The sequence below is a fragment of the Brassica napus genome, chromosome A4 (assembly GCF_020379485.1).
Source record: "Brassica napus cultivar Da-Ae chromosome A4, Da-Ae, whole genome shotgun sequence".
In the NCBI taxonomy this organism is placed as follows: Eukaryota; Viridiplantae; Streptophyta; class Magnoliopsida; order Brassicales; family Brassicaceae; genus Brassica; species Brassica napus.
Window position 1 is genome coordinate 1,036,538 of NC_063437.1, and position 23,534 is coordinate 1,060,071.

General features: G+C 38.0%; 6 protein-coding genes and 1 long non-coding RNA gene across 14 annotated transcripts; 3 read left to right on the top strand and 4 right to left on the bottom strand.

Moving 5' to 3' along the window:
* Nucleotides 1–114: 114 nt before the first annotated feature.
* On the top strand, nucleotides 115–2,273 carry LOC125608254. Its single transcript, XR_007339229.1, has 2 exons — nucleotides 115–689; nucleotides 986–2,273. It is a non-coding gene; the product is annotated as an uncharacterized LOC125608254 (long non-coding RNA).
* Nucleotides 849–3,963, bottom strand: LOC106445104 (flavanone 3-dioxygenase 3). Its single transcript, XM_013886602.3, has 3 exons — nucleotides 2,591–3,963; nucleotides 1,940–2,187; nucleotides 849–1,589 (listed from the first exon to the last, which is right to left on the bottom strand). Exons 1-3 carry the CDS (start codon nucleotides 2,840–2,842, stop codon nucleotides 1,016–1,018), a joined length of 1,074 nt encoding a protein of 357 aa, XP_013742056.1. The 5' UTR covers nucleotides 2,843–3,963; the 3' UTR covers nucleotides 849–1,015.
* Nucleotides 3,964–6,528: 2,565 nt separating this feature from the next.
* LOC106449100 (uclacyanin-3) lies at nucleotides 6,529–7,853 on the top strand. Its single transcript, XM_013890907.3, has 2 exons — nucleotides 6,529–6,945; nucleotides 7,277–7,853. Exons 1-2 carry the CDS (start codon nucleotides 6,789–6,791, stop codon nucleotides 7,738–7,740), a joined length of 621 nt encoding a protein of 206 aa, XP_013746361.1. The 5' UTR covers nucleotides 6,529–6,788; the 3' UTR covers nucleotides 7,741–7,853.
* A 485-nt stretch (nucleotides 7,854–8,338) lies between these two features.
* Nucleotides 8,339–11,427, bottom strand: LOC106449101 (ELMO domain-containing protein A). Of its 2 annotated transcripts, none has more exons than XM_022717857.2 (9): nucleotides 10,711–11,427; nucleotides 10,525–10,634; nucleotides 9,897–9,962; nucleotides 9,665–9,780; nucleotides 9,529–9,583; nucleotides 9,293–9,413; nucleotides 9,032–9,079; nucleotides 8,831–8,925; nucleotides 8,339–8,708 (listed from the first exon to the last, which is right to left on the bottom strand). In XM_022717857.2, the coding sequence occupies exons 1-9, from the start codon at nucleotides 11,030–11,032 to the stop codon at nucleotides 8,604–8,606; spliced, it is 1,038 nt and encodes a 345-aa protein (XP_022573578.1). In that variant the 5' UTR covers nucleotides 11,033–11,427; the 3' UTR covers nucleotides 8,339–8,603. The 2 variants fall into 2 exon arrangements, with proteins under 2 accessions (XP_022573578.1, XP_013746363.1); XM_013890909.3 differs by having other exon boundaries at nucleotides 9,897–9,965; nucleotides 10,711–11,405.
* A 1,849-nt stretch (nucleotides 11,428–13,276) lies between these two features.
* LOC106445105 (60S ribosomal protein L37a-2) lies at nucleotides 13,277–14,227 on the bottom strand. Its single transcript, XM_013886603.3, has 4 exons — nucleotides 14,109–14,227; nucleotides 13,972–14,011; nucleotides 13,664–13,752; nucleotides 13,277–13,548 (listed from the first exon to the last, which is right to left on the bottom strand). Exons 1-4 carry the CDS (start codon nucleotides 14,109–14,111, stop codon nucleotides 13,402–13,404), a joined length of 279 nt encoding a protein of 92 aa, XP_013742057.1. The 5' UTR covers nucleotides 14,112–14,227; the 3' UTR covers nucleotides 13,277–13,401.
* A 203-nt stretch (nucleotides 14,228–14,430) lies between these two features.
* Nucleotides 14,431–16,043, top strand: LOC106445106 (protein BASIC PENTACYSTEINE6). 6 transcript variants are annotated; one of them, XM_013886604.3, is made up of 3 exons: nucleotides 14,431–14,568; nucleotides 14,805–14,953; nucleotides 15,024–16,043. In XM_013886604.3, the coding sequence occupies exons 2-3, from the start codon at nucleotides 14,918–14,920 to the stop codon at nucleotides 15,906–15,908; spliced, it is 921 nt and encodes a 306-aa protein (XP_013742058.1). In that variant the 5' UTR covers nucleotides 14,431–14,568; nucleotides 14,805–14,917; the 3' UTR covers nucleotides 15,909–16,043. The 6 variants fall into 6 exon arrangements, with proteins under 6 accessions (XP_013742058.1, XP_013742061.1, XP_022573582.1 ...); XM_013886607.3 differs by having other exon boundaries at nucleotides 15,027–16,043; XM_022717861.2 differs by having other exon boundaries at nucleotides 15,039–16,043.
* A 134-nt stretch (nucleotides 16,044–16,177) lies between these two features.
* LOC106445108 (eukaryotic translation initiation factor 4G) lies at nucleotides 16,178–22,553 on the bottom strand. Of its 2 annotated transcripts, none has more exons than XM_013886609.3 (9): nucleotides 22,217–22,553; nucleotides 22,024–22,139; nucleotides 21,814–21,939; nucleotides 21,660–21,724; nucleotides 21,513–21,569; nucleotides 20,135–21,385; nucleotides 17,406–20,041; nucleotides 16,782–16,976; nucleotides 16,178–16,698 (listed from the first exon to the last, which is right to left on the bottom strand). In XM_013886609.3, exons 1-9 carry the CDS (start codon nucleotides 22,405–22,407, stop codon nucleotides 16,368–16,370), a joined length of 4,968 nt encoding a protein of 1,655 aa, XP_013742063.1. In that variant the 5' UTR covers nucleotides 22,408–22,553; the 3' UTR covers nucleotides 16,178–16,367. The 2 variants fall into 2 exon arrangements, with proteins under 2 accessions (XP_013742063.1, XP_013742062.1); XM_013886608.3 differs by having other exon boundaries at nucleotides 21,660–21,727.
* Nucleotides 22,554–23,534: the final 981 nt, after the last annotated feature.

The following is a 23,534-nucleotide window of genomic DNA, read 5'->3' on the forward strand; positions in this document are numbered from 1 at the left end:
AATTCAAATTATTTTGACTAATCATACAATTATTCTGTATTACACAACTTAAGTACATCTACATTCAAATTAGGACATATCATCGTCATTATTAGAAATTTTTGCAGGTATATATTCATTTCTACCGACTTTTTTTAGGATTAGCCATATTATATACACATAGATGACTCTCTAACCATAATCTCTAACCATTTTTTTATGGTAAAATGATATTTCGCATTACTTTTACTAATCATAAAATTATACTGAATTATACAACTAAACTATATTTGCATTCAAATCAGGACACATCATCATCAAGAGAAACTTTTGTCGGTATATATAGATCCATTTTATTGATTTTTAGCATTAACTGTATAATATACACAGAAATGATTACTCCAATATCATAATCTACAACGCTTGTTTTTTTTGAAAATGATATTTTTGTATATAATCCAGGTACCGTTGACAAATGGGGCGTTGTTGTTCAATTTAAAAGTATACGAAGACCAAGTAAATGAACAATATTTATCGGCTAAAAACGTAAATAAAAAAGGATTCACGATATAAATTTAAAAAAAAAAACAAAACGATAACGGAGTGAAGTTTAACGGCGAATCAACCGACCGAACCGAGAAGATAAGGCGGAGCCGTATTAACAGAGCTTGCGGGAGAAAACTATTATCACCGCTGATTTACCGTAGACTGTAAGTAGTTCGATACGGTGCTGCAAATTCACCTTCTTTGTTGTGAATTATCACCATCTTCACACACTGTTCTTCTTCTTGACTGTATCAATGAATTTTATAGATTTTTGTACGATTTATCTCGTCTTTATCAAGAGAAACAAGAAACATCATTTGCAATTATGACAAGTAATTATGCTTATTATGTAACATATAGACAGAGTACATTTCACTTGCATACAATCTCTTCTGTAATAATTCTAGTGGTTTCATAACAATACATATACTAATTAATACATTTTTGGCAACTTACTTAGGTTCCACGTAATCCAACACAACACCTATCTTCAGAACTTGTTCTTCTTGACTGTATCAATGAATCTCTGCTTTGTGAGATCGTTTCTTGAGATATACTCAAGAAAATCGTTAAAGCTGAAATCTCCATAAGCAGCTGGTTTATCTTCATTCACGAGCTGAGGTGCTGGACTTATCTTCTTGTTCATTGGCAAGCTGTGAAGGCTCGCGAAAGAGAGGCGGTTGACATCTTTGTTCACTGTTACTCGATGAACCACGCTCTTGTATACGCCATTGCTCATCACTTCTACTTGATCTCCAAGCTGCACTATCAGAGCTCCTTCTATGTACGGCACGCAGACCCAGTTGTTGTTTTTGTCTTTTATCTGAAGCCCCTGGCTGCTTTGGAGTAAGATGGTCAGTGAGCTAAAGTCAGAGTGTGGTGGCATTCCCAAGGCTATCTCGGGTTCTGGACACGCTGGGTAGCAGTTCACGGCCATGACTTGTGACCCTTCTTCGATCTCTTCCTGTAAGTAACTTTTCTCGAGGCCTAGACTTTCTGAGATAGCTTCCATTAGTTGCTTGTGTAGCACATGCGTTGCTTCTGCGTATCTCCCCACTTTTTCCCTGATAGTAAGAGGATAGATCACATCAGTTTTGAGTCCTAGATAGTACTACAAGTTGTGAAATATCTACGGAGCAATAGGATATTTCTACTGTTGTGACGGACCAGACTCTCCACTACAGCCAAATGTCCGTCACTTTGAGGAGAAGCCTTCCCCAAAAAAAATATTTGTGGGGCTTATTCCCAAAACGGACAATGTCATACTAAGCGAGGGGCTGGACATCTGGTAATGAATCTAGTAGAGCATTTGGTCCAAAGAAGGGCATCTGGTCCGCCAGATCTACCCATAAAATGTGAACAAGTTTTGTTTGATATTCATATAGTGAAGTTGGCCTAGATAGGTTTTACTTACTTGTAGCATGGAGGGTTGGATGGCCAGAGATCAATCCACTTTGAGAGAGGATGGGAGTAATGTTTGATGAAGTCTCTCCAGTAATGAACACTGTCTGTTGAATGGTTTATGCTGGTGCCATATCTTACTGGCGTGTGAACATCATCGGAAACCAGAAGCATCTTCTCATCGGCTGGTAAGTCAAAGAACCTTGTAGCTGCATGAAGTGCATCTTTCACCACTGGAGATGATATTCCATGGTTTGTAACCTGTTGAGTTAGCAAGTTTTGGATCAGAGTTATGTACTTGAATAAGAGGGATGGAAATGATATTAGTGTAGTGTGTTTTAATGAAACAGAGCAGCATACATGACATTAGAATAAAGAAAAAGATAAGCATGTCCACATGGCTACTTACTTTTATCCTCAATAAAAACAGAAACTAAGGACTGTCTTTTTCATTTAAATCTTTTTGATAAGGACTTAGTTGATTGGTGGAAATACAAACCAAAAAAACTGAACTCATAAGTCTCTCTATACAACACATGGCCTAAATCTAATGAATATAACACTTTTGGATTGTAATTGTTCATGAATCTAAGTTACATAACTTGTCACGTGTCTTACCTAACCATACATGTGTAGTTTATATAGCTGAAAACAAGAATATTACCTGAAAGAAACCAAACTCCTTGCAAGCCATTTCAATCTCATGGATGACACTGGGTCGAAGCAGAGGATCATGTAAGAAGGAGAGATCAATGACAGGAAGATTGATGCTACCAGTGCCAATGCTTGGACTGAGAACTGGTCGTTGTGAAGGCGGAAGAATGTAACGGGTAGGCACGTGAGGGACACCTGACTCAGTGAGTGCCATAGCACTAGTAAAGCAATCACCAAGCACATTTTTATTTGTTTCCTCCATTGCTTTTTGCTAGAATCTGTTTTGGTACTTTAGGATCTCACCTTGTCTTCCTACTTATAGTAAGCAAGCATGCAAAGCGTGTTTTTATATACACATGAAGATAACCTGGTCTTTATTTTAAAAGGTCATTGTTTCTTCTCTTCTATTTGAAAACGGTTTTGGAAACTACCGGCTTGTGTTCATATACATAAACATTAAATGAATGGTTAGATACTTCATTCAAATAAAGAATTCTCATTTGCTTTTTTGAGTTGCCACATCAGAGCTTGAAAGGTATTTGTGAAAGGTGTATGACTAGTTGCATTTTTTGCTTTTTAGATTAAACTATTATTATATGAAAAGAGTCATCATGTTAACAGATTCTTATTTTTTTTCATTTTTAATAGGAAACCATAAACATCTCCTTTTTTGTGCATATACGTCATCAGGAAGGTCGAGAATTGGTACAAGTTCATGGAGATCATTACACTACTATATGTGTAATGTTGTCTTTTCTAGTGAGTAATGGGTTTTGGATTTATATGAAGGTGAACTTGGGCTTATCTGTATTTGGCTCAATCAATTAGGTAGGGTGATTTCTTTTGGATGAATGATAAAAGTGATGATTTGTTTTCTTGTGCATCAGGGAACAAAGAAGATAAAGAGAGAGAGAGTGGTGAGATTCAATGGAAGGAGAAATATGGAAATGCAAAAAAAAATAAAGAAAAAAATAATAAGTGGTGACAAGTTGAGAGACAAATACAACTTGGTGGCTCCAATTATATGTCTTCACTCCTTGTTACATAATGAACCTTGAGGGTCTCTCTTCTAAAACGTGTTGACTTTGGCTTATGTCGGCACTGGACCCGCAAATGAACTTTTAAGATAATGGGCTTAGGCTAAACAAGGGCTGGACAAATAAACCGAACCCAAAAACCCAAACCGAATCCGATCCGATAAAAATGAATCCGAACTGATCCAAACCCGACGTAAATATCGAATGGATCTTGTTTTGTGGTATTTCGGGTTATGGGTATTATCCAAACCGAACCCGAATCTAAATGGATATCCGATAGAATCCGAAACATTCAAAACCTCGAAAAGATCTTGTACCAAACATGATCTCAATTCCTAATATGTATCCAAAATACATTAAGAAATATTGAACATCTAAAATACTTATCTATTACATGAAGGTTGGTGGTTCTATTACATGAAGGTTGATGGTTAAAGATGGCCGTTGAATCTTGAAGTATTTATATTTTGATTTTGTTTTCGTTAAACAATGTTTCTCGTTTCATGAGAACTTGGTTTTCGTTTTATGCTTTTATTTATTTGGTTTTCTTTTTATCAGTAAATATGTTTACTTTTCGTTTGATTTTGAATGATCACGGTTGATGTTCCTTATTTTTGAATCGATTTTACTTAAGTTTTGGTTACAAAATAGGTACAAATCAGGTATTTTAAAACTGAAGAACCGATTTTACTCATGTTTTGGTTATAAAATAAGTAAAAATCAGGTACTTTTAAACCGAAAAACCGATTGGGACCCGAACCCAAAAGTATATTGGGTTGTACCGGTTCTTTGAAGATTCACTAACCCCGACCCGAACCCGATAGAACCCGAACCAGTCCCAAACCAAACTTTCATATAAACCGAATGGGGCTGTTTTTGATGAACCCGAAAAACCGAAATCCGATTGGATAAAACTGAAACCCGATTGGGACCCCGAATGCCCAGGCCTAGGCTAAACCATAAGAGATTGGCGATACATTTCGTTAAACGCAGAGACAGAAGAAACTTGTTGCTACTTGGTAAAAACAACAATTGTTTACCTTTTCTGTAATACCAGCAATTTTTTTTATTTTATAAATGTAATACCAGCATTTCTTGAATCATTGAATAACTAATACATGTGTGGAATATGTCAATATTTTACATTTTTCTGACAATTTGTGTGAGAAATGGTTGATTGTTTCTTATAAATAAACTATTTTATGAAAGTCAAATTAATATTAATTATTTTATTTTACTAGATTCTGGTTGTATCATCGACTGTTTCTGTAATTAAAAAAAAAAAATCTCTTGCATCTTGTAGTCACTCTCCGGCAATCTTGTAGGCAATCTCTTCCATTCTTGGAATGGAGATAAGAGAATGTGGGTAGCCCTCTCCTTGCTATTATGTCATTCATATCATTTTTTAAAAAATTTGTAAGGTTTCATTCCGATCATAAAGTACAAGACATTTGATCTATAGATGTTATAACATACATATAATTTTATATATACTTTTTTTTGGTCAAAGGAGATTTTATAAATGACTACTCTCCATTAAAGGAGGAATTGTTTACAAAAGATGATAACAAAGCCAGAGCCGTGCTTAGAGGCTTTTGAAAAAGGCATTTGTCTAGGGCCCCCAAATTTTGTAGAAATTTTAGGACCCCAAATTACCAAAAAAATACTTTTACATGGTAATTAACATATTCTCTTAATTAGATTTTTATTTTTATTTGAATTTAAATTGAACTTCTGTTTAAAATAATTAGGTTTATGATCATTTTTGATATATTTTAAATAAAACTATAAAGATTCTACTTCTAAAAAACTGTAAATATTTGATCACATTAGTCTTTTCTTTTATATGCTATGAGTTAGATTTATTTTATATATTTATGAGAATTTGATAAAGAAAATATAATTTTCAATATATAGTTTATTGTAGTTAATTTAAATGTTAAGATTTACATTTTTGACAACTACCAACATTTCAATCAAAAATTTATATATTTTATTTATATTACAAATTCATATTTTTTTGTTCATGGTTTAAAAATTTTATTTGATAAAATTTTGGTGAAGAAAATTTAAAAAATGTTTATGTAATAATTCAAAATTTTGAGTATTATATATATATATATATATATATATATATATATATATTATTAAAAATATATCATGTAAAATATATTTTTGAACTCGCCTCGGGCCTCTGAAAACCTTCGCACGGCACTGAACAAAGCCATCACGGCTAGCAAATTCGCTGCTACAAAAGTCAAGCGAAAAACATAAAAACAGAAGATAAAAGCAGTGATTATACATAAGCAACAAGCATTGCTGAGATGTCCTCGTATCTCAACAACATTAAGCCTAAGCAGTGGAATGACGCCAAAGAGCATACTGAACACAATCAGTGATCTAATGCCTGTGATTGATACCACAACTAGTGTGGGATAAACACTCTTAATAAGGGCTACAATAGCAGTGGTAATTTGGTACCATACATAATTTTATATATACAAGTATCAGTTTTATACCAACAAATGGATCTCTCTCTCTTCACCACACTGAGGTTGCAATAACGGAGAAACTGTTTTTTCAACTTGATCGTTGCAATGCTCATACTAACGTAGACATTATGTATCTTGTTTCATTAGTCTTTGTCTTCTAGACACCGAATATTTCATAACAATTGGTAATTTGATTTAGGTCAGCGGTCAAACATACTGACTGTATCTAGAAAAGCACAAAACATCATTGATACAATAGCTAAATGCGTAAACAAGACCTATGAATATTGAATTATTGATAGAAAATAGAAATATAGCAAGCGACATAGATAACATTTCTCGAGTAAAGTTTTCCAAATACATTTCTCTGAAATGAAACTATTAAACAATGACAACAACAAAAACGAAAGACTGAGCTCTTTCTTTTTGGTGCACATGTATAGTTCGTCATTTTACGACGACAAAGTTTGAAGAAAAGAAAGAATTGGTAAATATATAAAATCAAAGAATATAAACAAGTTGGTAATAGATCATCTAAGCACGACTTTTTCAAATGTTCCCTTTTGTAACTATATATCTCTAAGTACTCGGCGTCTTCCTCCTCATAGCCTCTCTCGATATAACTCTATTCCTCAACTCTCTCTTTCCCTTTTCATCAATATTTGCATTATTTGTCTCAATGGGATCAACCAGCGTTCTCCTCCTTCTCCTCCTAACCGTAGTCCCAGCCGTCTTCGCAGTGACTTACCGGGTCGGTGATGTTTCTGGCTGGACCAGTGGTATTGATTACACGACTTGGGTCACTGGAAAGACTTTCCGGGTCGGTGACACTCTAGGTATATAATTAAATTCTCATTCCTCACTCAAATTAAGTTACTTGAATCACAAGAAACCTGCTTTAACCTATTAAGCAAATTTCTTACTTTCTTTTAACCTAATTAACCTTTCTTAGAAATTAAATTAATTCTTCAAAGATTGTTTATTATTAATCATAAGAAACTATTATATAAAGATATACAATTTAATAAAAAAAACAAACGCTTAAATTTTGAATGAAAGGAAAACTTTAAAATAAATGATTAAATGGAAAATCAACAAAAAAATTAATGTAAAATGCTCAACTAATGAAGCCGAAATGTTTAACTATTGTCATGTATCATTGTATAGAGTTCAAGTACGGTCCTTCACACTCAGTGTCCGTGGTGAATAAAGCTGGCTTCGATGCCTGCGACAGTAGCGGAGCAACACAAAGCTTCTCCGGCGGAGACACTAAGATCGATCTTACAAGAGTTGGAACTATACACTTCATTTGCCCTACTCCTGGTCACTGCCTCGGTGGCATGAAACTCGCCGTTCCCGTCCTTGCCGCCGCTCCATCTCCGGCCACTCCTTCACCAACTTCTTCCCCAAAATCTCCACCGCTTGCCCCTCGCTCTCCGCGTAAACCTAAAACTCCATCTCCACCGGCTTCTCCGCCGGCCAATGGCTCACCGTCAGAGTCGCCCGCCCCTTCGCCGTCCTCGCTGTCTTCAACGACCCCATCTCCGTCAAACGCAGCGTTTAAGGGAGTCATGGTGAGCTATGGAATGATGGCGTTCACCATGTTATTGATGTTTGTTGCCATGAGCTAAATTACATAGTGGAGTACATAACTTTGTTTGCTCAATATTATTTATTTTGGTCTGGATCTTTGTAACTAAACTATCACCTGCTTTTGTTTGTAATGATTTTTCCTTAATTGCCATTTTCTTTTGGAATTGGTAATGGTGCATGTTATGTATAATCATGTTCTACATGATTATGGAGCAAATTACAAAACCATATTCGATTTTGATTTAATAAGATGTCATGTGTTGATTAAGGAAAACACAAGTTGACATATATCTACGCCAAATTAGCGCGTAAAAAAAAGATGGGTTCGAGTTTATTTAAAAACCAAGTTGTATAAAACACAAAGACGTAGTCTAAAAATACCCTTTGTAAACTATAATCTAATCACCATAACCCAACTTGTTATTGGTAAATAGACTGAAATCTATTTCATACAGCAACATAACATTTGACTATTGTTAACTACACGTCTATTCCACTGTTTGAGGGGGCCAGCCAGACCGATTCTAGTACATATTATGATGGGTAAAATCAGACATGATCTCGTCAGTCATTGTAAGAGACCTTATACTATTTTCTCTTCTCGAGATCGTTTATTTGTAAGATGGCAATTGAAGATTTGATGTTCAGCAGAGAGCCCTTGAGATTATTAGCCAAAAAAAAAACGAACTAACAACGTTTTTACAAAGCACACAAAGTTAGAAACAATCACAGACCTGTCCATCACTAACTATGATAAATGAAATACCAGAAGTGAAGATAGAGACTTGCCTTTTTTTATGCTTGTTTGTTCCGTTTGTTGTTTTAGGCTTTATATAGAGTTTCTTGAGGTCTAACTGTTAGATCTTTCTACTTACATCTCTCATAAGCTGTTTGGTACTATTTATTGACTGAGAAGGAGGCTGTATGATGGCATATCTTCAATATATGTTATGTCTTCAACCATTATCTCTCTCTCCAGTTGCCTCCTTGTCGATTTCATTACCGTCTGCGTGTTTATCCACATTTACAAATAGTCATTAGTAAATATGCGACAGAGTAATGCCCCATGTTTCTTCGATTCTAAAACTTCTAGTGACGTTTAGAAAAAAGGTTCCAGAAAGTGCTTACGTTAAATTCCATGTAGGAAGCACGCATGGAGAGCCATTGCTGATCCATTAGCTTGAAGGCAATGCAATAAAGAATGTCAAACGCAGATTCATTCACTGCAAGCAACAACACAAGTCCAAGGATAGACACTCCTTAGTAACCTAACTTGTGTGAAAGACAATAAAATAATTTAATCAACATTGTCTGGTGATTAATGATTACCCGAAAGAAATCTCAAAAATGTTTCGCCAACAATACTTCGTGGTTTCACTGTAAAATTGAAGGGTTATGTATTGTTATTATGCACAGCTAGGATACTGTTACTGAACAGTACTTGACATAAGCATCAAAAGACATGACCAATTAGTAGTTCGAAAGTAATCTGCTTATACTATGTTAGCTAGTTGGCACAAGACTTCTACCAAATGCAAGTAAGAGCATGATCAAAACGGAATATCTATGCAATAAGTAATGTTCATGTACCTGCTTCAAGGCCAAGCATCTGGATAAGCATGAACGTAATATTGATGCCAGCAACGGCAAACGGGTATTCCCACACCGAACGATCCCCAACCTGCTTCCGCAGAAGGTCCTGGAAGGATTTCTACACGAAACAAACAAGTGGCATTTGAGTGACAGAACCGAAATGTCATTGCCTGATATACATGTCATGTGATGGTAACAAAGAAAAACATGTATAGTTTCTTATAAAGGCGTACCGGGAATCTCTTAGCGAAGTACAACAAGTTTTCAAGAGATATGAAACCACCACCCCTGCCAGATGCTCAACAGTCAGTCAAGTGAATATGGATTAATCTAATGATATTAACAATGAGAAGAGAAGGGAGAGCACACCTAAAATCTGTAGATGGATCTTTCCCCTGCCAACCCATTTCCTTCCACTGCTCAGATACAATTCCGTGTAGCTCTTCTTCAGGAAAAACAAGTTTCCAAAGACCCTTCAGAGCTTCCTACAACGCATATGAAGTAGCAACCAATTATTTATATAACACATTTACGAAGCAAGCAAGCATGCAAAAAAGAAAAACACTTTTGAATTTTGAACAGTCCTTTACAAACACAATACCTGATGCTGAGTAATTGAGGTGTCATAAGCTACATCAATGCGGCTCTGCAACCTCTGCAAACACTCCTCCTACAAAAATCAATTAGCAAGGGTATGTTGTGAGCTATTTGAATACACTAAAAGCCCTGTTAGAAAACGTGGCCGTCTAGACACTGTTCGGAGGTTGACCGTGACTATTATGTCCAAATCGGTGTAGCTAGGCGTTGATCCGCGTAAGACCGCCTAATTTTCGCTTTGACCGCTTAGGTTTTTTTCGTCGGTATAAGTTAAAACACGGTTGATTATTTTTTACTCATTGTTGACATATTTTGTGTAATTATTCATTACTAAATAATTACAATTAGCTATCAAACTCTCCATTTACGAATCATAAAAACTGTTTAAAATTATATATAAAAAATATATAAGTATGTCTAAGAGCTTGTATCATCATGTTTAAAATTAGCTAGATATATTATAAATATATTAAATTGTATTTAAAACTAGATCCCACGTAATCTCCATGTACTCTTCCATTTTTCGGTAACTCGTTAGGTTCGAGGTTACACCCCGCCTAGCGTAATTCCAAACAGGGACTAAATGTATCATTTAGTAAACAGTAAACAAGAAAACAGAAGAAAGTGAATACCTGAGCTGGCGTAAGATCTAACGAAGGACGAGAGGCGCCATCTCTTCCCTGAACACAAACACAAGAGAGGCCACGGCCTAACCACGCCGCCGATCCAGCCACAGCCTCAGCTACATACAAAATACAAATGATAATCGTCGAGAAAGTGAGCTCTGGATTAATAAAGCACCGTAGATGGAAAGTCACCAGATGAAGAAGACGAATGGTAAACGTTTCCTCGTTCCAGACCTTGAGAAATCCTCCTCACGGCCACGAACGAGCCTCCTCCTCTATCATCCATCGAATCGAATACAACTCTCGTATTCGTAATCTGATCAACACAGACGCAATGCGAGCGAACAATGTAGAGAGAGAGAGAGAGAGGAAATGAGATTATGATTACCGCCGGGAACGAGCAAACCGGCGTCCGATCGGAGTTTTGTAGATCTCTCGGGGCGTCGCCGGCCCGAGTTTCGGCGGCGATTGAGCGTATCGGACGGCGTAATCGATAGAGATTCGGCCGTTTCATTTGAATATTGCGCGTGTGGTTCAGTCGCTAACGAAACTTCATAACGGAAAATAAATGAACGACGGTCATTTGCTTCTTTCCTGCGTGTATTTAAAAGTAGGAGGACTGGACTCGTCAACGACAATCTTCAACTAATTGATTATTTATTTATTTTAAATATCTAATTTAAAGCATTTATTTATGTTTAAGCAAATATCTGATATGATTAGCAAAATATTGGTCATCTAACACTTTCAATTTGAACTGTTAGACAATATTTTAAAATGATTAAATAAGACAAAAAAAAAATATGTAATCAAATATCGATTTCAATCTAGCTACTTTTTCCTCTTTAACAAAGGCAACTAAGTTTTATTTCTTTAAATAGCCCAAAATTATCGAATCTAAACCGAATTCTTTTATTTTACTCTTTTTGAGATTCCACTCGTAGAAATAATAATAAAGTTGTCTTACTTTTTTTTGTAACACTAATAATGTTGTCTTACGAAAAGCTTAATTGACATGCAAGTGCGATCTAGGTCTCGTGGGAAGACAATTTCATGAGGCGTGGGCCAATACTATGGCCGGTATGGTTGAGCTACAGCCGACCCGCGTGTACATTCCCCTTTTCCCTTTTGTTCGTGTGATTAGACTTTCAATTATTAACGTCTTAATGCAAAAAGACTTATTAAATTAAACTAAACTGAACTTTACTCAAATAGTACTTATAAAGCTCGGGAATTGGTCAAAGTCGGTGTAACGAGGCATGACTACTTTTTTCCGACAAAGACTCCGTTTTGCAAAAGCAGTTCCTAGATCCTAAAATTATGTTTCGGTGGTCAAGATATCGTGTATATACATTGAAAATACACCAGGTTTATTTTTCATCAGTTAGATAGATTTAGTACTAGTATAACGCAAACGTGAATCCCAAAAAACTCGAGATCATTAAAGAAAAAAAGCGAAGCTCTGGTTATCAAGATTCAAGAGTTTGTAAAATAACGATTTGCTTAGACATTATAGGTTTCGCGTTTCCAAATTCAGTAAAAAAATATAAGTTTCGGTATTTTGAAATACATTTTAGTAATGCATACTTTAGTTATATTAACGTAGATAATACTTATAATTGTATGCAAAGTCGTGCTGGTGCACCACCAGCTCAAGTATCTTCAGATTCAGGAACTTGATTTAAACACTGTATAAAGTATTTTACCAAAAAAAAAACACTATAAAGTTCATATCGTGCTCTTCATGTCCGATTCCATAATTCATTTTCTTGATGCTACAATTTTTATAATTTCTTAACCACTTTACTTGATGTTTACGCTATATATTTATTATCAGCGAGTCCATGACCTTTGTCTGGTCTAGCTCCATTGCCCTATGCCTCTTCCAACATATTAATTACTCCAAAAAGTCATATTACACTCTAGTAGTCTGTGTCACACACACAAAAAACACACACTCGAACTCTATCATTTTGGGTAGCTTCGTTGATTTGTTGTCACAACCTATGGATTCCACATCCGTGCCCATCATTTTGTCGTCGACTCGAATGAAACTTGGACTCCACATCCTAGGCCTACATTGTCGTAACGTAAACCCAATAATAGAAGCCCATTGTAAAATAATTAAAGGAAAAAAATAGACAGACAACCGAGAAAAGACGGAAACCGACAGTATGTCCCAAGAATCTTTGGCTTTAAGGTACACAAACTATAATGAGAGTAGTGCTCTGCATTCTCAGTGGTGATAGTGGCTCCTGGATGTGAGCACATGAAACAATGCCTTTGGTTTGAAAGGATGCGAGTTAAAATGAAGTTGGAGACTGGAATCTTGAAGGAACGGCTCATGAAGTCCCAAGAAATCTTACCGCAACAGCTTGGATCGTTGGGTGGAAGACAGGTAATCTGAACTCGGAAATAGTTACTGTCGTTTGTCTAGAAATTGCAAGGTCTCAGCTTATTAATTATTTATCTAATTCCATGTAAACCTCCAAAAATTGTAATGCTTGATGACATCAGATAACATTTGTTTTATGGTTTTAATTGTTATTGTATAAATTAAATTTACAACTTTATAACATGTATTCGTTAGGCCAATCCGGTTAAGCTTTTTGTACTAGTTCCCATGATTAAACTTACAAATTCATCTACAAAGTAGATTTCAACTTGAGTAATCGAAAGCAAAACAAAGACCGAGAAAAGTTGAATCAGAATGATTAACGTTATTCGAAGTGATAAGTAAATGATAAAAACAAACAAAAAACTCGAAGAGATTTGATTCAAAGCTAAATGTAACATCGTCTTGAATAGAAACATAGTATTGCAAAACATGATATTGTCAAAACAAAGAAGCCAAATGAATGACAAAAGCATAGGATGATGATATTAACCCTCGATCTGCTCCCTCAACCTCCTGATTGTGCTTCTGACGGTGACAGCACTGGCGGTGTTCATGGTGTAAGCACCACCAGCCTTGACCTTGCCACAATCCTTGCACCCCCAGATACCAACTGCCTTTCGCTTCACTCCGTACTGCACCAAAACCAAACATCACAATTAAACCAACATTTTCAATCTAATTTTAATCAAACCGGATTGAGATTAAGCATAACCAAAAAATAAAAAAAGGTGGATAATGAATTGGTACCTTGCCGCAGAACTCACAGAAGTACTTGCTGTGCTGGCTGACCTCCATCTTCTTAATCTGCTTCCTGATACTCGCTCCATATCGAGTTCCTTAATAAATACAAAAAGTTTCAAATAAATCGAGCTGTAAAGACTAAATCTAACATTACATTTCAGCATGTAAAGAAACGCATCTAAACTATTCCATGATTAATTCATTTCAACATCAAATTAGATAATAAACGTTATACGGCTTTAATCATCTTAAACGAAACCAATGACGAGTTGATATAGATGAGAAAGAAACTACAGGCAGAGAAGAATCCTTACCGTACTTGCCGACGATTCCAACCTTCTTCGTTCTCTTCGCCTGTTCAAGCCCAGAAACACAAGAAATAGAGTCAGATCTCCGTAAGAATATGCTAATGACATCATAAACAACGCGTTAAGAGGAGAGATGTTTTCACCATTTCGAAACCGAGGAAGACGAGAGCACCACCGCCGGATATGTGAAAAACCTTAGAGAGGGCTGCTACACACAGCTAAAACCGTTTTATATATACCAATGATACTAGGGCATCTACTGTAATATGGGCCTCGTAAAGTAGGCCCATTAAATATGGGCTTTTCATATCTCTTTAAATTCTAAAAGGATGGGCCAGTAAATTTCTTCTTTTCTTAACTCTCCTCCTTTAACAAACAAGCAATACAGTAAAACATATTTTTACCGTCATGTAAAAAAAGAAAAAAATATAAAGAGATGAGGAAAGGGTGGTGACGTGGCACAATACCACTGAGCATGTGTATCTAACAACCCTAGACCTAAACGCACCGAACTCTCTCTCTCTCTCTCTCCCAAAACCTCCAAGTCCAAAGTATCCGAATCGGTGTTCTTTCTTTCTTTCCATCTCTTCCACTTCACATATGGTAAGTCATTTCTCTCTTTAAGAATCATGATCCGTTAATTCATTTATCGTTATCACTAGATAATGCCACGTGGTAAATTTCTGAGCTTTACTAACTTCACAAGTACTCGACAGCTACTTTCTCTCTTCTGTAATTGAATTCCTGAACCCTTTGAGTTTCAACTCTAGTTTCACTAGCTATGTTCTATAATAAGCTTAGATTCGAACTTATTTATTACATGTTTTGTTCTGTGTCAGGAGTTGATTAGAAAGATAATGGTCGTGGAGATTATGTAAAGACAGCTGTCTTTTTTTATTTGTGATAGCTGCAGTAGACAAAAGACTCGTTTCTCTAGCTAAGTAACTCTCAAATGGATGATGGTCGACACAAAGCACCTCAGGGCCAGGTATCTTTATTAATACTTCAGATTTAAGATTGTTTTTTTGTTTTTTTTTAATGGTAATGTATCATTGAAGCAGTGGATGATGCAGCATCAGCAGCAGCATCAGCCGTCGATGAAACAAGTGATGTCGATAATAGCAGAGCGCGACGCAGCGATCCAGGAGAGGAACCTAGCTGTATCTGAGAGAAAATCAGCTGTAGCTGAGCGAGACATGGCGTTTCTCCAGCGAGACACTGCCATCGCTGAGCGCAACAACGCCATCATGGAGAGAGACAGTGCTCTCACAGCGTTACAGTACCGTGACAACTCAATGGCTACTTCACGCCAGCACCAACCGCACATTCATCATCAACATCACATGCTTCAGTTAACTGAAAATAATGCATATGAGACCAGAGAAATTGGGACATCACCACCACCTACTACTGGATCCGCCTTGGCATCTGCAAAGCCAAAACGCGGTAGAAAAGTGAAAGAACCAAAGGCAGCTGCTAATAAGAGAGGGCCAAAGACTCAGAGGAAGGTTAAGAAAGAGAACGAGGACGACTTAAGCAAGATAATGTCCCTTGACTACAGCGAAGAAGAAGAAGAAGCAGCAGGTTCTAAATCGGATTGGAAAAGCCAAGAGATGATGGTGGGGCTTAACCAGGTTGTTTACGACGAGACAACAATGCCTCCACCTGTCTGCTCATGCACAGGAGTTCTCAGACAATGCTACAAATGGGGAAACGGAGGTTGGCAGTCATCGTGTTGCACAACCACACTGTCAATGCATCCGTTACCAGCTCTGCCCAACAAAAAGCATGCCAGAGTTGGTGGAAGGAAGATGAGTGGGAGCGCCTTCAATAAGCTTCTAAGCCGGCTTGCTGCGGAAGGGCACCATGATCTCTCAAGCCCTGTTGATCTGAAGGACCGTTGGGCAAAGCACGGTACCAACCGTTATATTACGATCAAATGATGTGTTGTATTTAGGTGTCAGTTGTTTTATGACACCACCTCTGATCTTTAAATTATATGTACTAAACAAACTCAAGAGGAAAAGATTGTAATGTGGATTGTATTTATATATTAGGAAAAGTAACCTTAGTAATGATGTTAAAATGCTCAAATCTACTATCTACTTAACTTTTAACCAATGTCATTACGGTGTTGTGTAATATGGTAGATGAGGTAACCAAACAGCTTTGCTAGAGTGATGATGGTACATCACCTGAAGCTCAACAAACAAGCAGAACACATATCTAGTTATTATAACGATTTATGACATGAACATTTTTGGAAGGTTTTGCTATTATAATAAATAAAATAGAGAAACTCCTTTTTAACAGATTAGTTTGTTGAGCACTTGAAAAAAAAAAAAGAGAGAGACGAAGAGACAGAACCGTCCAAAAGATGGTTCCATACATTTTTTTGATGCCTAAGTAAATTTATCTAAAATCTTAGACCGGTTAGGTGCAGGAGGTTTGAAATCTTCAATCCTCAGACCTGAGCTCTTGTGAATCTCAACAAAAGCTTCTTCTCCTGCTTCTGACTTTATTGTCTCCAAAACACTCCCAAGAACATCACCTCCTAACCCAAACTCCATCAGACTTCCTGGTTCTTCTCCTCCTTCACGTATTAACCGACCAATCTCTGCCAATGTCACTACTTTCTCTGTCACACTTTTACCAAAGATTTTTCCTAGAAACTCTGCTGCTTTTGGAGCATCATTCACAGCATCCTCCAGGGTCGTCAACACAGTTTCAAACCTGTCATCATCAAAAGAGCCAACAGATTTTTTTTAAGGAAGAAAAAGACGTGTGATCATCAAAGTGAGATTTCTTTTACTTACCCTTTCACTAGTTGGGCTTCGGTTAAGACGTTGTCAGCAGATTTCACAAGGTTAACAAGGAGCTTTGCCAAGAGATCTCTTTCTTTGTCTTTTCTCTCGAAAGAATCAGTAACCCACAGAGAAATCATTGTTGGGTGGAAAGCTGGTGAATTTATGTCTTTCATGCATAAACCAATCTCCTTCTCATCTCGGGCACTGCACAAGAACACACAGTAATTGAAGCTCACCAAAGTACCTTTTCTGAAAATAGGTGACTACAATAGGCACAGAGAACAGACAGGAACTAACAACAACACTATAATCAGTAAAAGGAGACATACTTAAAACTCACATGTGGTAGAAAACTAAATAGCACGCACTTACCAGTCAGTTTATTAACATATTCATCAGATATAATCTATTAAAATCAAGGAACAAATGATCATCTTTCGTATTTTTTTCAACAATTCTAGTTTACCTACTTCAAGAATCAATTGTAATCTTAACTGTAAATAAATAAACCTTAATTGATGCAAATTGTCTCTGCGGAGGTTTTTCACAAGAGTGATATGCTCAATGTAGCAGTATGCAATGACTAACAGATGAACAAAACAAATGACCAGATAGGAAGGATAAATATAGTACCTGTAATATTCCTTAATGGCAGACAAGGACATATCTTGTAACCGTTCCTCGGACAACAAATTTTCTCGAGGGCTGTTTACTGCTGACGATGGTCCTTGCGGTACTTGCCTAGCAGATGACACTTCTGATGACGGCTCAGAAGCACGAGAAAACTCCCTGTGAACATAAGTTGATCCCCGCTCTTGAGGACTTGACCGTCCGTGAGTAACAGGACTTGCAGGTCTTTGTGAGCCAACACCATTCAAACCTCCAGCTGGTCGCCTAGGATCAGACTGCAGAGTATTTGACAATACTGCAGGCTTTCTAAACGACATTCCTTGACCAAGACCACCTTGAGGGCCCAAGGTAATAGGCTCCTCACCTACTGACCTTTGAGACATTGGAACCAACCTAGGCTCATATGCGGGAGATGACCTTTCATCAAATCTAATGTCCTGGTTATTATTATAGCCACGACCTTGGGATGGTCCATGATAACCACCCATTTGGGCACTCGGAGGTGACAGCATTCCTCCTCCTCCTCCCCTAGGACTATACTCCATATGCCCTCTTCTTCCTGACACATTCATTGAAGGTCCACGTGAAAGCCTCTTAGCTTGAGTTTGGCGTTCTTGTGCAGCATCTCTGTGCACTTCCTCAATTTTCTTTGGCCCTTCAACCTTCATTCTCTCCTGCCATTTGTTCTTTCTCAGATCGATGGCATTAATTAACATGAACTTCACCCTAGAAGACAATTCTTCTTTGCCTGATAGCATCTTCATTCTGTCAAAATATGCATCTATATGGACCTTAGCTTTGCTATGATCGATCATAACTCCTATCGTACTCATTAGTTTACACAGAGCTTCAATGTTCTCTTCATGTGGATCCTGATCATACCCGAGCAATTTTTGGATGCATGCGTGCATGATCTTCTCAGTCAACATCCTTTTCTTGTATAACTCACCAATAAGTCTAATATTACCGAGCATTCTCCTCCGCACTTTGAGTCTCTTCTCTTCCCTCTCCTCCTCAGTTTGTTCTACTTGTCCTTCTTCGGCAACTCTACTGGCTTCTTCCTCTTCTTTCTCTCCTCTTTCAAATTCCTCCTGACACTTATTGAGTAGCAATCTTTTGAAGGTAACCTTCTCACCGTCCTCATTTAATTCAGGTAACGCCCCAGACAGATGTACACAGAAATCTGCATACATCTCACAGAAGGTAGGCTCCATCAAAGCTTTGTCAAATATCTGTGAGATAACACCAGTAAGCGTAACAACGTTGTCAATATTGACATTTTTAACTTGCTCAAACAGCTTCTCAAAGTTTTGTGGAGTCAGCTTGTTCAAGATGCCCTTTAACTGCCTTTGCTTTGCCTGTTCTTCATCTGTAACAGTACCAACTTGGTATTTTCTCTCAGCTCTGTGCATCACCTGCATAGGAGTATGCGGAGAAGGAAAAAGTCCTTTCTGTTGGAAATTTGAACCTCGTTGCCACCTATCTAAGTCGTTGTTTCTGCCCATTCCTCCCATCTGACCCACAGGTTGCATCGGTCTAGACATAATCGGTCCCTGCTGCATACGAGGGTTTCTTAGAACTCCTGAGTTTCCTCCTTGGCCAGTTCGGAAACCTGCGTTACCTCCATGTCCTGAGGGAAGAGAACCCTGATTCTTCGCCCACCTATCATCAACCATATTGCTGGGACGTCGACCACTACTACCTTGCCGATCCATAACCTTTCCATGTTCATGATGAGGCGCACCCGTATTAACAAAGATCAAGGCGTTAGCAATATCAGGCGAAACGTCAAAGCCCTCAGGAAGAGCAGTAAACATGTCTGCAAACTTAAGGAGGAAATCGCGGGAGTATTTCTTTTCCGTATTACTGCAGCCGTCTCTGACCTCATCTGCGGAACCTGGCTTTCCCTGCACACTTTCCAGCTTTGGTGTGGAAACATCAGCTGCATCTTCCCAGTTTTCCGGTTCATTTTTCACCGGTTCAGCATCCATGGTGGCCTCAACAACATCCTGAGGTATGGCAGGTGCCAGCTTCTCGTTTGAAACGTCAGAGCTCTCCGAAGGCATTGCAATCTCTTTCTTCTCCTCAGGCCCTTTATAAGCCATATAGAGATCAGCAGTTGTCCCCGCAGCATCTGCTTTCTGAAGAATTTCTTTTATTTTCTTCCTTCCTTTGGTAGACGTAGTTCTTCTTATGTTCGATTCAAAAGCAGGTTTATCCTTGGAAAGAGAAGCTGGGGCAGATGTCAAACTATTACTAGAATGTCCAACAGGAACCGTAGATGACTGAGTATGAGTAGAATGTGGAAGCTCGGAGCTTGTATCATCTGCAACTTTAGCTACTTTCTCAGAGTCGGAACTTATGTCTGTGGCACCATCCACCTCATTATGCGCCTTCTCAAGCACGCCTGATACTGTTTCGAGTTTCTCATCAGAAATTACAGACTCTTCAACTTGCTTTCCTGAAATAGTCCGCTCATCACAGTTTAGGTCTTCCGCAGTTTTGTCAATTTTTGTATCTGGTGCGTCAGAAGCTGGAACGTTTTGCTTCTCAAGCCCATTGGTAGCTGGAAGTCGTGAATTTTCCTTAGCAGCAATGGCTTTTGTTTCGAGATCAGATACAGGAGTCTGTCCATGAACCTGGGTGAAGCAGCGCCAATAAAAACAAAGTAATGTTACCAGGTGACAGAAAAAAAAAATTAATGAAGAATTCCTAAAACCAACTGTCCATACCTCAGTTGCATTATGAGAGGGTTCCACCTTACACGTCTGTGTTTGATCTTCAACTGAACTCGACTCATTCACAATTTGCACACTTCCGATCGTAGTTGTTGCAACTGTGACAGTCTCCACAGGTGCCTTTGCTGGTGGAGCAGACGAGTTTGATAATGCGGAGACAGAGCCAGGTTTCGGCTGCTGTAAAGAGTCCAATAAACCTGTCTCGGCCTTCTTTTGTGACAGAGCAACGTTAGTTTCTTCATGTGACCTGGCTTTAGGTGATTCAAGCTTTTCAGAAGTAGCAGCTTGCTTCACTGTTACCCTCCCAGGTGCAGGGAAAGCAGATGATGTCACATGTGCTTTCACAGATGAAGAATCAGATGAAACATGTGGAGCAGTGTGAGCAGATTGGTTGGTAAACTGTACCCTCTGAGACCCATCAACAACTGGAAATTGAAATCTTGGTGCCTGAGCGGATGACATTGGACCACTGTTGAAGGGTACAGAAGCTGGAGGGTATATCATGGGACTGGTGTTAAAAGAGGTTTGAATTACATTAAGTGGTCGTGGAGCAAATGCTGACACTGGATGTGATCTGGGAGGTGTGTTAGGATGCGATTTAGGACCTTGTGGTTGCACATCTTGATGCGGGTCACCGCGTCCACCAAGCCTAAGCTCTTCATGCGTGTCGGGATGTGTAATCTTGACGGGTGTTGTCTTACGTCCCCCACCATATTTCCCTCCTTGCTGCTGGGGATATTGCGGGCTCATACCCACACCCACGTGGCCCATCTGAGGATGAATCTGAGCACCCATTGGAGCCGCAAAACCATGTCCCTGCGCCTGATGCATCATACCCTGATGGTGCATGGGGTGCGATGGGAGACCTTGAAAAAACACTTGTTGCTGGATCTGAGGTGTGTTTCCCATAGGTAACCCCATAGGCATCGGCATCTGAAATGAGGTTGGAGCCACATTGGGAGGCTGCATGTGCATATTCGGCGGGGCACCGAAATGCACAGGGTGAGGAACCTGCGGATGCTGCTGATAAGGTGTCTGGACGGAAGGCATCCGGATATGCGTAATTGGAGACTTCTGCGTTTGGCTTAGAGGGGACATATGATGGACTTGCACATCTGCTTTATCGCTTGACGGATTGCGCCCCTCTTTCCGCATCACTTGATTATCTGCAGCCTTATTTGGAGAGTTATTTTTCGGTACAGAAACTGGCACGTTCGGTGCTGCTTTTAAAGAAGCTTGCTGCATCTGCAAACAAAGTGTCACAAACGAAAAGACAAAATTCAATAAAAGTCATCAAACTAATGTTCAGACTCTAAATAAAAATCATGTGGTCTAGAAACAGCCCCCATTAATAGCAAATGCAAAACACTACCTGTGCACGTTTCTGCTCATCCATATTAGGAGGCGCTGAGCTAGTTCGAGCAGGAATCTAGAAAAACCAAACATCGCAGATGTTTCAGGTATTGATCAAACAAATCAAACAAACAAACAAAAAGGAAGGAACAACAGAAGCATATACCTTCATCAAATCAGGACCAAGTGACCCAAACTGAAAAGCAAACGCTTTAGAAGGGTCTCCAGAGACTGCTGCCACACAAAAAATAAAATCATACATTTATAAGATGTACAAGAGAATGAATCTATTACAGAGAGAATAAAAACAGTCATCATACCTTTAGCTGTGTTCTGAGCCTCATTGCTCTTGGAATTCACAGCAGGAGACTGCGAAGTTGGAGCCTTTGGAATAGCTCCACTAATTGAATTGCCCGGTCCACCAATAACCGGTTCACCAGACGCTCCTGTAACTCCAACAAAGGGTGAGCTAAACCAAAACTAAGCAACACAAACACACACACACACACACACACAGAGATCATACATACCTTGAGAGCGAGATTGTACATTGGGAGGACCGTTGTGATTGTTAGAATGATGATTCACAGGAGGCAGATTCACCCTAGGCTGATGCTGCTGCCCTCCTCCTTGAGCCTTCTTAAAACTAACAACACACAAAAAAAAAGGTTAAAACTTTTCATCTCGAGAAATTGAAAATCTAATCGAAATCGATTCGAATACCTGCGATTAGAGGGATCGACAGTAGCGGAAGAGGCGGGAGCAGGTCCGGCGCCGGCTCCGGCTCCCCTTCCGTAACCGGCGGCGGAAGATCGGTGCGGCTGTTGCTGCTGCTGCTGCTGTTGGTAGCCGGCGGATCGCCCAGTTCGCCGATATTGTTGATTATCGGAGGGGCGTGGTTGGTTGTAGGACATCTCGAATCAAACCCTAATCGTCGTCGCAGTTTTGGGTCGAAGCTAATCCTAAAGCTATGTGAAGGAGTGAAACGATGGTGAGGGAGATAAAATTAGGGTTTTATTGGACGGACTTGATTTTAGGAACAAGAAAATAGAAAGAGATGAAGGAGAATAAAAGTGAGCGATTTGTTTTAGTGAAACTAAGTCTCGGGCTTGATTGAAAATAATGTGAGACTTTAGGGGTATATTTGTTAATTTGTAAAGTTTACTTGTAGCCTTCGGTCAATGCAAAGAACATATCAAAGTAGAGAGGTTTCAGGAGATCGCGATAATAACTGTTCGTTACAAATATTTCGAGAGAGAGAGAGAGAGAAAGAAAACAAATTCTAAAATCAAATCTTTGATAGAAATATTAAAATTATTATTTTTACCTTCATTGATTTAGAGAAAGAAAAAAACAGTGGAGATTTTGTTTAATATGTCGGTTGTATTTGTATATATAAAGTGTGCGTTGACAAATGCTGGATTTTCCACGTAAAAACAAATAAATCCCTTATATATTAATTGAGGAACATTTGAAAAGATGTAACCTCAATTTGTATTAATTAAAAGAGGTCTCAATGCATAGGTGGCATTCAATTAGTTAGTCAATTACATTCAATTAAAAAATAAGTATGTCCACATTCGATTTTTATATGTTGTTAGATATATAAGTTGGTCAAACTATATGATATAATGATATGATATGATATTTTCTTTCCTTAAATAAAACCTACGGAATTACCATAAATGACAATATATATATGACAATTAATGAGTTTAATAATAAAGATTTGATAACAATGTATATCTCCTCCATCATTTTTTGTTTAATTTTATATTATTAAAATAAATTAAACAATCAAATTAGCTATAAAAATAAAATTTAGATTTTTTCGTATATGTTATATTTTGAATTTTTAAAAACGACAATAAATGACTAAAACTATTAAAATTATTATGTTAAAAATTAATGATCAATGGTTTAACATTTTTATTATAAGAAGATACACATGATTTTAAAACCATATGAGTAAAAAATATCATTTAATAATAAAATATATATATATATATATATTAAACACTATATACCATAAGATTACATA

Bases quoted from the DNA above. Each gene is read 5' to 3' on its own strand.
- LOC106445105 (XM_013886603.3), bottom strand. The intron at 13,753-13,971 runs GTAAGGATTCTT...GTATTTATTAAG, and splicing joins TGGAATCGTCGGCAAGTACG to GAACTCGATATGGAGCGAGT. The intron at 13,549-13,663 runs GTACCAATTCAT...GTTTTGGTGCAG, and splicing joins TCTGTGAGTTCTGCGGCAAG to TACGGAGTGAAGCGAAAGGC.
- LOC106445108 (XM_013886608.3), bottom strand. From the start codon at position 22,407: ATGTCCTACAACCAACCACGCCCCTCCGATAATCAACAATATCGGCGA. The intron at 20,042-20,134 runs GTATGGACAGTT...TGCTTCACCCAG, and splicing joins CCTCTCATAATGCAACTGAG to GTTCATGGACAGACTCCTGT. The intron at 16,699-16,781 runs GTAAGTAAAAGA...TGATGATGACAG, and splicing joins GAAGCCCAACTAGTGAAAGG to GTTTGAAACTGTGTTGACGA.
- LOC106449101 (XM_013890909.3), bottom strand. From the start codon at position 11,032: ATGAAACGGCCGAATCTCTATCGATTACGCCGTCCGATACGCTCAATC. The intron at 10,635-10,710 runs GTGACTTTCCAT...TTTTGTATGTAG, and splicing joins CCATTCGTCTTCTTCATCTG to CTGAGGCTGTGGCTGGATCG. The intron at 9,584-9,664 runs GTGTGCTCTCCC...AGCATCTGGCAG, and splicing joins GATCCATCTACAGATTTTAG to GGGTGGTGGTTTCATATCTC.
- LOC106445106 (XM_013886604.3), top strand. From the start codon at position 14,918: ATGGATGATGGTCGACACAAAGCACCTCAGGGCCAG. The intron at 14,954-15,023 runs GTATCTTTATTA...GTATCATTGAAG, and splicing joins ACAAAGCACCTCAGGGCCAG to CAGTGGATGATGCAGCATCA.
- LOC106449100 (XM_013890907.3), top strand. From the start codon at position 6,789: ATGGGATCAACCAGCGTTCTCCTCCTTCTCCTCCTAACCGTAGTCCCA. The intron at 6,946-7,276 runs GTATATAATTAA...ATCATTGTATAG, and splicing joins CCGGGTCGGTGACACTCTAG to AGTTCAAGTACGGTCCTTCA.
- LOC106445104 (XM_013886602.3), bottom strand. From the start codon at position 2,842: ATGGAGGAAACAAATAAAAATGTGCTTGGTGATTGCTTTACTAGTGCT. The intron at 2,188-2,590 runs GTAATATTCTTG...CTAACTCAACAG, and splicing joins AGGAGTTTGGTTTCTTTCAG to GTTACAAACCATGGAATATC. The intron at 1,590-1,939 runs GTAAGTAAAACC...TCTTACTATCAG, and splicing joins TCCAACCCTCCATGCTACAA to GGAAAAAGTGGGGAGATACG.